Below are 17,561 nucleotides of genomic sequence, written 5' to 3'. Positions count from 1 at the left end.
AAACTCACTCTTACAATTTTTTTTTTGTGTGTATATATATGTATATATATATATAAACAGATTTATCTCAAAGAAATGGCTCATGCAGTCGTAGAGGCTGGCAAGCCTCAAGTTCATGGGTCAGGCTTCGGGTTGGAGGCTTCTCCTGATTAACATAGCTGCAGGGTTGATGAATCAAGATCAGCAGGTCAAACAGCAGGCCGCTGGCTCACAGGTTGCATAGGCTGATGCATCCGAAGTCGGCAGGCAGTATGGGAGGCTGCTGGCTCAAGTCTCAAGAACTGGAAGTCAGATAATGATGAGCTGGATGCAGGATCCAGAACAAGTAAGCAAGCTTTGCCAGAATGTCCATATATATTGGGTGCAGGCCACACCCATGAGGAAACTCTCCTTATAGATGATTGGCTGATCACCTCGTGGAGGATGACTACATTATTACATAACTGCCAAACTACATCATTACATAACTGCCACACCACTGAGAATCATTGCCCAGCCAAGCTGACACAACCTTAACCATCAAATGCTCTATTACATTAGTATGCATATTCTTAGTTTGCTTCAGAACAATCTGTTCACCTGAATTCCTGGGCCAGCAACAGGATTTCAAAGCTAAATATCCTGTAACATAGGTAGGTAGGTAGACAGACAGATAGATAGAACTTTCTTTATTATACAAACTGAACACTAAATAACTCCAAAATAAAATTGTTTTTCAATAAATATTGCCCTAAAAAATGTTATTTACCTTATAATAATGCTTGAAAACAGTGAAGCATAAGATGATTGTTCTGTGTCTGTACAGATGTGTACATGAGCACATACAAAACTATGTGTTTGATTTATAGCTCACACTTGAATTTTTAGGACACCATAAGTAGTATTTTGGGTACATATTCATGGGTAGTGTATTCATATTTAATTAGTGAAACAAAACTAGCCTTTTGCTAGTGAGCACAAAACAAAAGGAATAAACGGGAAAGAGTTAACTCAAGAAAACTGGCAGAGCTGGGTAACGAGAGAGTACAACAGTGAGAAAAATATTCCATTTTCATGATAGAAAAAGAATCTACGAATAAATGCTATATTAAAATTGGTTTGTCATTTGAGGATGCTTTTTTCCCCTCACTTCTTAATCCTCATAAACTTCTGTTTCATAGTCTCATATCAGGTCATCAAGGTTTCTTTTTTTGTTCTTTTAGGTCACAAAGTTTTTGTTTTCTTTTTTTTTTTTAAACCTTCCTCAAAACGAAAATCAGACAATGACTTTTTTTTTTTTTTTTTGCTGTCTCTTCAGCTTATTTTTTAAAGAATGACTTTCTGAAACCTGAATTTCCTGGCTCTAGGTAAAGGCCATCTACAGCAGAAGGTTAATCCATTTTAAATTCATCTTTACAAGCTGAACAATTATAGTAATTACCAAACAAGTCTCTCTCTCTCTCTCTCTTTAAATGTCAGACTTGTCATACATTATTTTCCATCCCCTTTTTTCATGTAAATATATCTTAGGTATTTTCCTAAAATGTAGGAGATAATTTGTGTTTCTCTGGCTATGAATCATAGAATTGCACACCTTGAATGGCTTCAAAAGAGAAAGCATGTACCTCCTTAAGAATTCTTTTATACTTTAATTCTTTTAAGCCATTCTTCATGAAAGTAAAGCACGGGGAGGCTCAGAGTACGCTTATGAAAACGTCTAGGTAATGTTCCTCTTCAAAATAATCTATAGAGAAGTAGCTCTATTTTGTTACAGGCTGAAGTAAGTCATCAACGCTTGTCCCTAGGGTTTTAAGACTTTGAAGTAATGTAAATTTTTTGAACATGAGATTTTAACACACACAACTATGAAGTATTTTATCTTTTTAACTGAGATGCAGAACAAAGTTTTAATTACTATTATAGCTAATGTAAAATTGTACTGAGAATCTATTATATGTGATCTAGGTGACTAGCCTAGATTTGAATAATAACAACTTAAACAGTTTTCAATATATTGCAATCACTGGCAGTGGTGGTTCAGTGACAGAACTCTTCTCTCCATGTAGGAGACCCAGGTTTAATTCCCAGTCAGTATAAGGCAATTAGGATAGATTTCTGCTTTTTTTTTTCATTCATGTAATTGAAAATCTCCAATTTTCTTCCTCAGTTGGAATCTGTTAGGTTTCTCTGTCCTAGTTACAAAGCATGTGAAGAATTTGCTCAGATAGAGGTGAACTAAGTCAAGAACACTGTATCTACTGAGAAACGTAAACTTCCCAAACAGCAGACCCACGTTTCAAAATAGGAGACAACAGATCAGTCTCCAGATTTCTAGTTAAGTCCAAAGGTTGAACAAAAGCCCTTAAAATACATTCTCAGGATCTATAATATTTCATTCCCTTAGCAGCTGATGTCACGAAGTATTTTGTTTTGGATGATCAAGCAAAGGGCGCTAGGTCTTTGGCCCAATAAACTATAATAACTAAGATGAGCTGTTTCAGATGTATATCTGCCATTTAAAGATGACCACATGTTTATCAGCTCAGTTTTAACGTGTAAGAAATACAGGTGTTTTCCAATAGCTCTTTCTCTTTTGTGCCCCTCCCTCACCCTGAATAAATGTACTTGACCTTATTTTCTCAACCCTTCTCAATCCACCTGTAAAGCTATTGCTTGATGGAACTGAAAAATACACTTAGGAGTCTACCTAGATCATTACCCTAAGCCTTGAAGGAGGATGTTAAAAGTAAATTTCATTTTGAACATGGCGATCACACGTCTTCCATTTAAATTTAGAAAGAAACACATATTCTATTCTGGCAACTAGCTTTCTGCTTTTACATCGTTTTCTATTTTCCCAAATGGAAGCCGCTCTTGTCTTTAGCTGATCCTACTGCACAGTGCTTTCTCTTCATCTTTTCCGTCCTTAAACACTGCTGTACTCTCGGCGTACGGATATCACTGCTGTGATCTTCAGTGTATACGACAGGCATTTTTCTGTACTCTGAAGCTGATAACCTTTCACTCATGAGGGGTGGACTATTTGTGATACTCAACAACAGCAACACAGACAAACACCAAAAATCCCCAGACTTGGGTACGATGATGGAACGCAAACATAAAAAAGACAACCGTTAAAGAAAGACAAGTGAGAAACCCAGTAAAACAGACCTCATGCTCTCAGTGAGGCTTCCATGAACGTGTCTCCGTAACACCTGCTCGGTTTGCTATTTTAAAAAAGAACAGAAAGCTGTCCTGCTCTGATAGAACCTATTCGGATACTGTGGAAATTTAAAAAAGCATTTCTCCAGTGAGCTGAGACTTCCAGAGAAGCCAAGAACAAATTGTAGCATGCATCCAGGCAAAGAAAAGATACCAGTACCTTCCTGTATGAAAGGCAGTTAGCATACGGCTGTCCACTTACCTGGATCGAATCTCTGTGTGTGATGGAGGCTCAGCAACGGAGTGGCTGGGGGAGGCTGGCTGCTTAGGCGAGGAGAGGGGTCCTCTGTGCGTTTGCTTGGGAGACCTTGGCACTTCACTGAAAGAGGACTCTCGTCGCCCAGGGAAGGAGAAGGATGAGGAACTCTCAACCGCTGGGGGCAGGTCATGGGCCTGCCCGGTGGCACTTAACTCTTGAACTCGTCTTTGGTTTTCCACGTTCAGGAGCACCTCCTTGTCGGAAACGCTCTCACTGGCAGGGAAAGCATAGTCCTTGGATTCAGCCGTGCAGGTCCGGAGCCCCACAGTCTCAGTCCTGGAGTATACAGAACTCAAATCTTTACTCAGATCTTCCTGTTTGTCACTTTTCCCTCCCCTTTTCTCACCGGCATCAGGATCCTTCCTGGACTTGGTATATCGAGGTGAGTATTCGGAGTCGGCTTCGGAATCCAGAGTCAGCCCGTATTTCTCTGCAAGCTGCCGTCTCCTTTCCGCTTTGTACCTTGCTATTCTTTCAGCTTTGGACTCAAGACTCTGGGTGTCCATGGTGCCTGAACCATACGAGGCGTCACCATGGACACCGGGGGGTTCCGTACACTGTTTCCATCGCGCTTGCTTTTCTAGAGAAGAATCAGAAGTTTCTTCGTCTTCATTTGATCGGCCTGCAAGAAGATCACATGAATAATAAGTACAGACTTCAAACAAAGAAGCACATTTACCACACACTATACTGCACGCGGAGCCCCAGTGGCGCAGCATTAAGAGCTCAGCTGCTAACCAAAAGGTCAGCAGTTCAAATCCACCAGCCGCTCCTTGGAAACCTTATGGGGCACTTCTAATCGGTCGGAATTGACTCAACAGCAAGGGGCTTTTAAGCTATACAGCACAGAGCACAAACTTGCGCTTCCATGCTGTGAAGGACCAATTTCGCATGCCAACGTGTTTAACTAAAATGATTACAGGAGGTGCTGGGGACGTCGGACATCTGCCAAACACCTGAAGGCTGACAATATTCCGCAGGCTCTGAGAGCCGTAAAGCTCAGCCTTTGTTCACGAGGGCGCCTCAAGTCCTTGCCTCTTTCCCTTTATTTATTTACCTTTCTTGGGGGGGGGGTGGGGAGGTTTGTTTTTAAGTTTAATATTTCACATATGAGGGCAGAGGACGAGTTCAGAGTCCTCTAGAAAAGATAACAGATATTCAAACTGCTGTCATTTGACAAGCGATGATTGTTGTTGCATGAGATTTGATAGTAACCCTAACAACATGGCCCATGTCAATATTCACCAGGCTTTTTACAGAAGAGGCTTTTTCCAATTACAGCACACATGCCTGACTGAGAAAATGTCTAACACACCAAACTTATAAATAAGGGTAAAAACCCAAATTGCCATTAAGCACACGATACCCTAATAATTTGCCAAACATTTTTATGTTCCTTCTAATCTTTTATAGGATTTCTTTTTTCTATATAAAGTATTTAATGCTCTGTATAATGTTAATGTTCTGTATAAAGTTTCCTGAATTTGGAAATCTTTATTTTGAAGACATCATTTTTAAGGTTTCATAATATTCTGTCCAACAGATATGCCATCCTTAATTTAACCCTTCCTCGACTGCTGGCATTTACATTGTTTCCAAGTTTTAATTAGTCTGATTTTCTGATTAATGTCACAACAGACAGACTTATAAAACTAGAATCCTAGTTTTACACCCTTTATCAAAGGGTAGATCAATTTAAGATACTTGCTAGACTGTCGAATGAATTTCTAAAAAGTCTGTATTAATTTACACTTGTACTTGCAGTATATGCTCCCTCACAAACTCACAAACAGTATTAATGACAACATACGTGCCTTTGATTATTAGAAAGACAGATACATACATTTTTTACGTTTGTTTATTAGCCATTTGTATTATCTTTTCTGCTCCCTGGAACATCTGATCAAGTTTATTGTCCCATATTTTGTTGACTCATAGTATTATTTTTATTGGTTTGTGTAAACTCCTTTATAAGAATATTAACCCTTCGTCTTATTCATGAATATTTTCAAACTTGTTGGCTCTTTAATTTCGTTGAGAAGTCCGTATGTTTATATAAAATCTCCTTTGAGGTACAGATTATGAGGTGGTCAAGTCAATTGATCTGGTCACTTGTGATTTCTTCCACTGCTCTGTGCTTTGGAAACCTTTTTCTATCCAAACCTGAATTAAATATTCACCTATGTTTTCATGTTTTTAATTATTTTCTTAAAATTAGTTAAGTGATTAATTGAAACTTATTTTTATCTTTTGTATGAAGTGAGACTAGAAATGTGTCCCTTCCCCGATCCTATTGCTAATCGATTTTCCCAATACCATGTTATTAAATAACTCTTCCTTGTCTCACTAATATCTGATACTTAAATTATATATTACATACATTAACGTTTTATGCACGCTATAATTCATTTCTGGGCTCTAAATGTTGATACTCTGATCTGTCTTTTCTTGATTCTTCATATATGCAATTAAAAAAAAAACTTATCTAGTCTTCTGGCCATAGAAGATTAGAAATCGAGGAGACAAGCAAATTGATAATATCATGAAAGGAGAGGAACCATCTTCTCTAAGGAAGAAACTAGAAAGTACTGGCTGTAAAATCACTGTACAGCGCCTCCCAGTCAGGGAATAAGGGTGGGAGAAACAGCCCTGTTACGTGTCATCCACTCCAGGGCTCAACACTGAATATTTGATGTCCATGATAATGACGTTTAGTCATCAAGGAAAAGCTAAATCATGTTTGACAAGCTGTTTAACACAAAAATAAATATGAGGTACATTTAAAATTAAAAAACAAAACAAAACAAAACCAACAAAAACCAAACCCGCTGCTGTCGAGTTGATTCCAACTCATAGCAGTCCTATAGGACGGAGTAGAACTTCCTCATATGGTTTCCAAGGAGCAGCTGTTGGATTCAAACTGCTGACCTTTTGGTTAGCTGCCAAGCTCTTAACCACTGTGCCACCAGGGCTCCCATTTAAAATTACATACATCAAAATAATTAAAATAGAATGTTGCATAAATATAGTAGGAATCTTAATCATTAAAGGCCCAGCTTTGCCCATAAGCTCCCTGCTGAGAGCAGCCTCACTCTGCAGGGAGCAATGGGGCATAGCAGTTAAACATATGATGAGAATTTAGAGGAGCACGTTCCATTTATTCTTTTACCAAACAAACATTTACTGAGAGTCTCTGATGGTACATCCTGTGCAGGGCCCTGAGGGTGTGGAGAGAGAGACAGTTTCTGTCCTTGAGGAAGCTCAGGTTAGGGAGAAAAGACTAGTGTCTTAGGATGGGTTCCCTAGAAGAGCAAAACCAGTGAAGTGTATATATATAAATACAGACAGAGAGATTTATCTCGAGGCAATAGCTCACACAGTTGTGAAGACTGGCAAGTCCCAAATCTGTGGGTCAGGCGTCAGGCTGGAGGCTTCTCCTGACTCATGTGGTTGCAGGGGCTGATGAACCCAAAATTGGCAGGTCAGGTTTAAGTCTGCTGGCTCACAGCATCACAGGAGCTGGCAAATCCCCAGATCTGGATGTCAGAGGATGAGGAGTCGGATGCAGTATCCGGAGTATCCTTTCCCAGAGCATCTAGATATATTGGATGCAGGTCACACCCCCAAGGAAACTGATTGGCTTTCACTTGATTGACCTTTCAACTTATTGGCTACTCACATCAGATCACAAAATGGAGGATAATTACATAATATCTGCCAAACCACTGAGAATCATGGCCTAGCCAAGTTGACACATAACCTTAACCATCGCTGTCCACCTTTTGTCAACTTGGCACCTGTACACAACTCCTTAAACTAAACATAATCTCTAAATAAAGACAATTATAAAGTCATCCTTGTGCCTAACATGATACAACTAATATGCTTACAACTGAAAACGCACTAGCCCCATTTACATCTTATATTTTATAGTATGTAATGGTATAACACATATGCGTATAATAAAATAAGGAAGAAATACTAAAAACAACTACAGTCTTCATTTCTGCAAATGGTCACATGGTCACAGCTAGTATTTAGAACTACCTTCTTTCACCACCAGTTCTGTACTTCCTTTGCCTTCAGCAAGCACCTCAGGGGGTTATGTTCCTTTGCCTGGTGGGGTGACCCAAACCTTTATTCCTGAAGGGTCTGGGACATTAGTAGCCCTGTTGGAACTGGGTTGCTGTAGTTTTCCATCGACTTTAATCACAAGGCACGGTAGCACTAAGCGATGTCTTAAGGAATCTCCTGTATTCCAAATGTACTCTTCTTTATCTCCATCATGGAATAGCAATCTTATTTCCCCTTGGTAATCAGCATCAATCACACCAGTCAATACAATAACTCCTTTCTTTGACTGTTGATCCAGAAGCATGAGGAGCCCAAAGCGAACGGGTGGCATTCTTAACTTCCAGTTCAATAGAATCAGTGATGTGTCTCCTAGTGGAAGAGTTCCTCCCTTTGGAACTAAGATGTCTAGACCCACAGAGCATAGGGTCGAGGGAACAGGAAGCAAAAATTTTGCAAATGGGCCGGTAGGGGTAATAGTGAGTGGTGCCACTCCCATTTACACACCTTGATTCCTGGACCCGTGAATCCTGGCTATGGGAGAAACAGTACTATATACCGGACGCTGGTTTAGAGCATATACAGCCTCCTTGAGAACACTGCCACAACCCTGCAAAGAAATGCCACCTCCCTGGTATTGTAATTGTGTCTTTAGAAGGCCATTCCATCTCTCTATCAAGCCAGCTGCTTCAGGATGATGGGGAACATGGTAAGACCAGTGAATTCCATGAGTGTGGGCCCATTGCTGCACTTCATTTGCTGTGAAGTGAGTCCCTTGATCTGAGGCAATGCTGTGTGGGATACCATGATGGTCAATAAGGCATTCTGTGAGTCCATGGATGGTAGTTTTGGCAGAAGCATTGTGTGCAGGAAATGCAAATCCATATCCAGAGTGTCTATCCCAGAAAAAAAACACTGCCCTTTCCATGATGGAAGCAATCCAATGTAATCAACCTGCAACCAGGTTGCTGGCTGATCTCACTGAGGAATGGTGCCATACTGGGAACTCATTGTTGGTCTCTGCTGCTGGCAGACTGGGCACTGAGCAGTAGCTGTAGCCAAGTCGGCCTTGGTGAGTGGAACTCCATGTTGTTGAGCCCATGCATAACCTCCATCCATGCCACCACGGCCGCTTTGTTCATGAGCCCCTCAGGCAATGACAGGAGTAGTTGGGGAAAGAGGATGACTGGTATCCACAGAACGCATTATCCTATCCACTTGATTGTTAAAATCCTCCTCTGCTGAAGTCACCCTTTGGTAGGCATTCACATGAGATGTAAGAATCTTCACTTCTTTGGCCCATTCAGATAGGTCTATCCACATACCTCCTTGTCACCAACTTTCCAATCAAGTTTCTTCCATTCGGAGGATTTCTCTTCACCACTGTCCTTCAGGAAGGTCCCAGAAAGGGGCTGCAGTGCTGCCTCTGTCCACTTTTGAGTGGTCTCTGCGTATCACGCAGAACCATCTGTAAACCAGGAACAAGTCTTCTGCTCCTCAGTCAATTGGCAATAAAAGACGCCCCATGAGGCCCTAGGTGCAGATGGTGAGAGGGCAAGTAACGTGATAGGAGTGGAGACCATGGACATTTAGGCTACTTCCTCATGCAACTTACTTGTGCCTTCAGGTCCTGCTCGAGCCCAATCTCATGCATAGCACTTCCATTTAATGATGGAGTGCTGCAGTGCACATCTGACTTTATGACTCTTTAGGTCAGACAACACCCAGTTCATGATAGGCAGCTCAGGCCACATGGTGACTTGGTAGTCCATGATTAAACATTCAGTCTCTACTAAGACCCCGTAACAAGCCAAAAGCTACACCTCAAAAGAAGAACAGTTATCTGCAGAGGATGGTATGGCTTTGCTCCAAAATTCTAAGGGTCTGTGCTGTGATTCACCAATAGCGGCCTGCCAAAGACTCCACTGACACTTCAAGCACCACTGGCTCAGCTGGATCATATGGCCCAAGTGGCAGAGTGGCTTGCATGGCAAGCTGAACCTGCTGCAGGGCCTTCTCTTGTTGCGGGCCCTACAAAAACTAGCAGCTTTTTGAATCACGTGACAAATAGACTGGAGTAGCACACCCAAATGATCAAAATCCAAAGAGGCCCACTAGGCATTATGTCTCCTTTTTGTTGAAGAAAGGTCCAAACTCAACAACTTATGCTTTACTTTAGAAGAAATATCTTGACATGCCCCATACCACTCGACCCCCAGAAATTTCACTGAAGTGGAAGGCATCTGAATTTTTGTTGGCTTAATTTCCCACCTCTAGCACACAAATGTCTTAATAAGTCCAGAGTAATTGATACTTCTTCCTTACTAAGTCCAATCATCAAAACATGATCAATGTAATGGACCAGTGTGATCTCTGGTGGAGGAAAAGGGAATCAAGGTCCCTGCAGACTAAATTATGACATATGTATGGAGAGTTGAAATATCACTGGAGTAGGACAGTGAAGGTGTATTGTTGGCCTTGCTAGTGGAGGGCAAACTACTGGTGATCCTTTCCAACCAGAATCTAGAAAAAGGCATGCGCCAGATCAATAGCTGCATATCAGGTACCAGAGAGGTATTAATTTGCTCAAGCAATGAAACCACATCTGGAACAGCACCTGCAATTGGAGTCATCACCTGGTTAAGTTTTCCATAATCCACTGTCATTATCCAAGATCCATCTGTTTTTTGTAGAGGCCAAATAGACGAGTTGAATGGGGACGTGGTGGGAATCATCACCCTTGCATCCGTCAAGTCCTTGATGGCGGCAGTAATCTCTGCAATCCCTCCAGGAACGTGGTATATCTTTTGGCTTACTATTTCCACGTTGGGGCAGTTCTAATGGCTTCCGCTTGACCTTTTCTACATAATATCCCTTACTCCACATGTCAGGGATCCAATGTGGGGATTCTGCCAGTTGCTGAATTTAATTATGTATTCTGGAACTGAGTAAATCACTATAGGATGGATTCAGGGACCAACTGGACCCACTGTGAGATGGACCTGAGGTAAGGCTCCAATTATAATCTGACCTCCATATGCCCCTATTCTGACTGGTGGGTCACAGTGATGTTTTGGGTCTCCTAGAATTAGGAGTTCACAGCCACTGTCCAGTCATCCCTGAAAAGTCTGATTATTTCCTTTTCCCCAAGGAACAGTCACTCTTGTAAAAGGCCATAGATTCCTTTGGGGAAGGCTGGGAGAAAGATTAACAGTATAAATTTTTGGCAGTGTAGTGGGGTTTTTCCTAAAAGGGACCTAGCCTCCACTTCGTTCAAGGGATTATGGGTGTGTAAACTGGCTCAAGCTGGCAACCGATTGAGGGGCCATGACTCTCTAATCTGGCAATATGAGTTAGATTGCCATTCACTTGACCTAGAATTCTTCCAGTTGTATGGGTCAAGTAAATATTTAGTAGATTTCCCATCTATTTCACTCCCAGAGACACCACAACTAAGTAGCCAACATCATAAGACCATACAAGTCAGAGTATTCTGATTAATGTTTTGACTCTGCTGTCCATTACAGTATCCATGCCCACCTTGTCTTGGGTGATTAAGTGCCGCCATTTGGCCCCTGCTATCACAGGGTCCAATCAACCCCATTGTGGTTAGATGTCTTAATTCAGTTAGGGCAGTTCTTGCTGTCAAATCTGATTTACATAAAGTAGGAATCACAGCAGTCTTCACGGATGCTCAGGCTTCCTTCACAAATTTGTTCCACACTGTTGTGATGAAAGATGTGTCCTCTGGGCACTCCATGTGTGGGTCTGCGCGTCCAACCTGATAAATCCCCTCCAGCATGCCAATCTTTCTAAGCCTTTGGATACTTTCTTCTAACATATACCAAGGCAGGTCTGGCATTTCAACTTGATTTAGTGTAGGCCATGGCTTAATCCATGCTTCAGTGAACCAACCAAATAATCTATTAGATCCTTTCCTAACCTCTCAAGGTGAAACACTGAAGGAAGAAATCTGTGCTTAGTGGGCCCAGATCAATAAACTCAGACTGATTCAACTTTATGTTCCTTGCACCATTATCCCGCACCCTTAATAGTCATTCCTACATATATTCTCCAGGTTTCTGCTTGTATATATTAGAAAAATCAAGCAGTTCTTTTGGAGTGTATGTCCTCATGGGTCACACCTTTTACTTCACCTCTTGGGGCTCACTGACACTTAAGTCTAGTTATAGGTCTAGAAGCAAAAGTGTGTGGTGGGGTGGGTCCTGGGGACATTCAGCAATGTCTTGTAAGGCATCTGCCTCATGCAATGTCTCAGGCAATGCCCCAGATGATATCTCAGACAAAGGTTCTTAAGACATAGCTGGGTTAATCTCATCAGATGGGGTATAAGGGATAACGGTTTTACTTGAGAGGGTGGCTTAGCAGACAAAGATGGAGTAATCTCTTCAGATAGGAGTAAGAAGGCTGGTTCTGTTGGCAGGAGTGATTCAACAGAATTTAGGGGCGCAGTGTCCTCGGCTTTCTGATTATCTGTCCAGATGTCCCCACTGCAAGTTTCAGGATCCCATTTCTTCCCAGTCCATGCCCTCACTTTCACTTCAGACACCTTTCGAGGTAGGCAATCCAACTGCTGTTGTAATTCTGACTCTCTTTTGATAAGACTCTGAGTTTGGTTTTAGGCAATATCAGTTCTGTTACTACAAGAAATGTGGCTTTCTTTCAGAGTCCAAATGGCAACATTCAGATCTTTTATGCAATGTCTGAGCTGTGACTTTGAAGCACTGGGCTTATCTCTTTTACCACTTTGTCTAGCAAAAGCATGACCAACCAACCAGCTTCCTTATACTTATTCTGACAGAATTGCAGGGAAGTTTCAAATATGCAATCACCCAGAGCCTTGTCTCTCACAAATAGCTGATCCACTGGTGATGATATTTTGCATATCTCTATCCACACCACACCATGCATTGGCAGTGCCCTCTGTACTACCGGAGGCTGAGTCATCAGCACCTTTAAGGCTAGCCAGACTTGAGAACCAGTTCAGAAAACTCATCCTCACGATTTTGTTTCTTTAGAATCCCACTCCCAGTACCAAATGTCTTAGGCTGTGTTCTCTAGAGGAGCAAAACCAGTGAAGCATATTTTGTATATATATATGCATAGAGAGAGAGAGAGAGAGGGAGAGAGAGAGAAGTATCTCAAGGAAATGGCTCATACAGTTGTAGAGGCTGGCAAGTTCCAAATCTGTGGGCGAGCATCAAGTTGGATAGAAGCTTCTCCTGATTCACATGTCGTAGGGGCTGATGAACCCAAAATCAGCAGTTCAGGTTGAAGGCTGCTGGGTCATCGGGTTACAGGAGGTGGTGAATCCTAAGATCTGCAGCTCAGGCAGAAGGCTGCTGGCTCATGCACCAATAACCAGAGGTCAGAAAATGATGAGTCGGAAGCAGGAGCCAGAGACAGTTTTCTCAGCACATCCATATATATTGGATGTAGGCTACAACCCCAAGGAAACGGATTGGCGTTCAACTGATTGGCCTTTCTACTGATTGGCTGCTCACATCAGATCACAAAATGAAGATGATTACATAATATCTGCCAAACTACTGAGAATCATGGCCTAGCCAAGTTGACATGTAACCTTTACCATCACAACTAGTCATTAATTTCCCAACAACAGGGGAATCATTTTTACTGCTTTGATACCAGGTGGTCATATCAGTGAGGCAGGGCAGGGCTGACATGGGTTTTGCTGTTGTTTTTGCAAATACACCTACTTTTCACTTGTCGACTATCTCATTTCCAACATTTTGCATTTACAACAATGAGGTGGTGGGCATGGTGGCCACAGCTGTGAAGCGTCTCTTCCCTCGGTGGGGCTGGGTGCATGGCCAGGCTCCCAGCGCCCTCACAGGAAGCCCTGAGCCTGTGTGACTCCCAGGCCCGGAGGGCAGAGCAGGCTCCCAGTGCCCTCAGGAAGCCCTGAGCCTGTGTGACTCCCAGGCCTGGAGGGCAGAGCAGGCTCTGGGATATAAATGCAGGGCTTGCGGGGGTGGGAGTGGAGCCTGGAGGCAGCTCTGTGAGGGAAGCTCTGACCCAGCACAGGAGAAGGGGAGGTGGTTAAGCCGTGGGCCCTCCAGTCACGCAGCCCGGCTGTATCAGCTTTGTCTCCTCCGGGCCACCTTCTCCACAGAGGAATAATCCATAACTGGACTCATCACACTGATGAGCACGTCAGTAAATCTTAGCTGTTATTATTTCTATGATCATATTTTCTAAATAAAAAAAAAAAAATCAGACAAATGGATGGCTGAAAACAGAAAAAGAAAATCCTCCATGTTTGCATAATGACCTGGTCATTGGAATCTAACCATGTCAATAAGTGAGGAGTGGGTGCATATGCATTTAATTAAACTATATCTAGACAATTCACTTCTATGGACTCTCTCATTATACTTATACATTAGGTTTATATGTCACCCAAGCAGCCTGCGTGATGGGCTGCCGGGCACACGCTCACCAATGTGGGGGCTGGCAGGGTCTGTGGCGCGCGTGTATCTGGGCGTGTCTTCCTCCAGCAGGCGATGAGTCACTAACCCTGTGCAGCTCTGCAGGAGGATGGGCTGGGTGTCATTTTCAATCCCTTCCAAGCGCCTGGCAATCCTTTCTTTTCTGTGCAAAACACCAAAAGGGCAGAGTGAGCAAAAGACATCAATTCTATGGGAAAACTGGATACAGTTTTGCTAAACTCTTCTATTTCCTAATTATACACCATAAATATCTTACCTTTTCATTTCTAAAAGTTCTTTCCTCTTTGGTTCAAAGATTTTTCTTAATTCTGCAACTGAAAACAAAAAGAAAGTCCAGTATTTAAGAGTCACGCATTCATTTTATTCACTTACTCAACATACATGTATCGAACTCATATTTCTGCTCTCTGCTCCCGTGCAACAGGGATGTACAACGCTAAGTTCCTGTCTTCCTGGAGATTGCCTTCTAGTGAGGGAAGGCAGTTGCCTAGTGAGTAAGTGTGTGCACCTGTGTGCGTGCACACACAAACCCACACGCTCAAGCATAATCACAGGTAGTTACATGGCTAAAATGAGAAATAATGCAGGCTAAGGGACAGAGTCCTTCGAAAATCCAAAAACCGCATCAGTTGCTGTTGATTCTGACTCACGGTGACCCACGTGCATCAGAGTAGAACCGTGCTCCATAGGGTTTTCAATGGCTGACCTTTCAGAAGTAGCTCACCAGGCCTTTCTTCCGAGGTGCCTCTGGGCGGGCTCAAACCTCCAGGCTTTCGGTCAGCAGTTCAGCATGTGAACTGTCTGCGCCGCCCGGGAACTCCTGGATGAGAGACGACGGCTCTTTTTCATCCAGGGGATTCAGGGAAAGCCTCTCTAGTAATACATTTTGTTTAGCAGGAAGCCCAATATGTGTTCTTATTTATTTTTTAGGTTTAACAAAGTGTTTCAAGCTTTCATTAAGGAAAACTTCAAACATTTACAAAAGTAGAGACAAGTGCTCCGAACCGCCCCCAGGCCAACAGCAACGCGCGATCGTGAACTCACAGCCACTCCTGGTTCGTCGCAGCATGTGATCTGCAATACCTGATCGTGTTTTCCTCAGTCCCTAACGTGGTGTACTTCAGTTAACGACAGTTTACATGAACACAGTTCCCAAGCCTCCCCTTACAGTATTTCACTAGGAGGAAATGCTAACATTTGTTTCCTGACTAATTGGAGTGGATGATGGATAAAGCAATTATCCTAACTCTCCAGGCAACACTGCTGACCAGAACAAATGTTTCTGCGGAGGTCTGGAGGTTCTCATTTGATACTGACAACCAGGATATTACCGAGCTGCCACCGACTGCTTCTCGGGAGAAATGGCCAAATTTGGTGGTGGTGAAGGTCTCTCTTCTTGCCTCCTCCTCTATCTTGTAAATTCCTCAGGGCGCATCTGAGTGGCTTCTACTGAGCACCCGGGAAGGGCTGGAGAACGAGAGGAGCCTCTAAGGAGCGGCATGGAGGCTAAGTCGAAGAAGAAACTCAAACGAGGGGGAGAATACCGGGGATTTCAACTGCTCCGATTTCCGTTTTATTATTGTTTTTTTAACTGGTATTTTTAGTAATGAGTCCAACTCCCCATACTCACACATACGACTGTATTCCTCTTTGGTTGGGTTTAGAGATACAAGTCTTGTTTTTATTTATTTATTTTTAAATGATTGTTGTTGTTGGGTGCCAGTGAGTCCATTACAACTCATAATGACCCTACAGGACAGAGCAGAACTGCCCCATAGGGCTTCCTAGGCTGTAAATCTTTCCGGAAGCAGATTGCCAGGTCACGGGAGAAAGATGTGACAGTCTGCTTCGGTAAAGATTTACAGTCTGGGAAACCCTATGGGGCAGTTCTACTCTGTCCTACAGGGTCACTATGAGTCAGAATCGACTCAACAGCAATGGGTTTGGATTTTAAATGATACCAAAAACCCACTGCTGACGAGCTGATTCTGACTCGTAGCAACTCTACAGGGCAGAGCAGAATTGCTCCATAGTGGTTCCCAGGGCTATAAATCTTTACGGAAAGAGACTGCCACACCCTTCTCCCGCAGAGTGACTGGGGGGTTTGAACAGCCAACCGTCTCAGTTAGCAGCCAAGCAGTTAACCATTGCACCACCAGGGCTCCTTTTTAAATGACAGTCACCTTAAATTTTTAGTTGAACTGTTTGTTGAAACCAGTTGCCATTGGGTCAATTCCGACTCACGGCGAGCCCATGTGGGTCAGAGTAGAACGGTGCTCCATAGGGTTTTCAAGCGTTGATTTTTTTGGAAGTTGATCACCAGGCCTTTTTTCTGAGGCACCTCTGTGTGGACTTGAACCTCCAACCTTTTGAATATCAGCCTGTGTTAACCTTGTGTACAACCCCGGGATTCCTTTGTTAAGGTAAGCCCTGACCCTTTGCCATCGAGTTGATTCTGATTCATAGCGACCCTACAGCACAGACGAGAACTGCCCTCCGGGGTTTCCAAGGAGTAGCTGGTAGATTCAAACTGCTGACCTTTTGGTTAGCAGCCGAGCTCGTAACCACTGCGCCACCAGGGCTCCTGTGTTAAGGTAGCTAGCTTAAAAAAAGTCTCTCTGTAAATCCCCCCCCCCCCCAGGATCCAGAGTAGCTGGAGGCAGAGGTGTGCTGGCTCTATAATTATGTTTCTATTTGGAAGTCAAGGGTATAATAATAATGGCGCAACTTGCCACCCTGCCTCAAGAGGAAGTTTGGCTAATAATAGCGTCTCCAGTTAACTAATTAGCTCTGGTGAGACTAGAGCGATAAAACTTTAATGGCTGGTAGAACATATTTTGAAATATTCTGAAAGATGATAAAACCAAGCAGTTTTAATCAATCATGTAACCCCCAAAGAGGAAAACGGGACGGTACTTTTCATAAAACTGCTCAAGAAGCTATTCAAAAAGGTTTGTCTTAAAGCTATGCCTCAAACCCATAACTAAGAAACAGGATAGAGTATTAGAAGCCTTAGTGGCGAAATGGTTAAGCTCTTGGTTGCTAACCAAGGTCTGAAAGGCTGGCGGTTCGAACCTACCCAGCAGCTCCTCTGGAGAAAGAGCTGGTGATCTGGTTCCATAAAGATTATAGCCAAGAAAACCCTATGGGGCCGTTCTGCTCTGTCACGGGGGGCTGCTCTGAGTCAGAATCAATTCAACAACACCCAGCAACAAAACAATCACGTACTAGTGAAGTCCTGAGAAGCACAATGGACACTTTCACAATATCTCTTCTCCAACAAAATTCTTTCAGCTAGGTGAGTATAAAGATATTAACTCACATAGAGTAACCCCCAGCAGAAAAAGTGAAGACACACGTTTTTTGTTCTGAGACTACTGAAAATCACTTTCATTTCATTAACATTTTAATTCTTAATCTTTACACTTTTCTATAAAAATTACACAACTAAAAACCTTAATTGGAAAAAAGATTCCAGCAATACAGAGAAAAGCTGAGCCGCAAGTTGCTTCCTGCCACTCTTTATTCTCATTTTC

The 17,561-nt window shown here is 42.7% G+C and overlaps 1 protein-coding gene across 3 annotated transcripts in view; it reads right to left on the bottom strand.

Annotated features, from left to right (window-relative positions):
• The window catches only part of SVIL (supervillin), a 242,596-nt gene that overhangs the window by 98,146 nt on the left and 126,889 nt on the right, over window positions 1-17,561 (bottom strand). For all 3 annotated transcript variants that reach the window (XM_023740604.1, XM_023740601.1, XM_023740603.1), the window contains exons 4-6: window positions 14,282-14,339; window positions 14,016-14,167; window positions 3,404-4,082 (exon numbers count right to left, since the gene is read on the bottom strand). In XM_023740604.1, the coding sequence (XP_023596372.1) occupies window positions 3,404-4,082; window positions 14,016-14,167; window positions 14,282-14,339 (889 nt within the window). The remainder of the gene's footprint in view (window positions 1-3,403; window positions 4,083-14,015; window positions 14,168-14,281; window positions 14,340-17,561) is intronic.

The sequence above is a fragment of the Trichechus manatus genome, unplaced genomic scaffold (genome assembly GCF_000243295.1).
Source record: "Trichechus manatus latirostris isolate Lorelei unplaced genomic scaffold, TriManLat1.0 scaffold00160, whole genome shotgun sequence".
In the NCBI taxonomy this organism is placed as follows: domain Eukaryota; kingdom Metazoa; phylum Chordata; class Mammalia; order Sirenia; family Trichechidae; genus Trichechus; species Trichechus manatus.
Note: the sequence above shows the minus strand (reverse complement) of the source record. Positions and strands in the feature narration are given on the sequence as shown.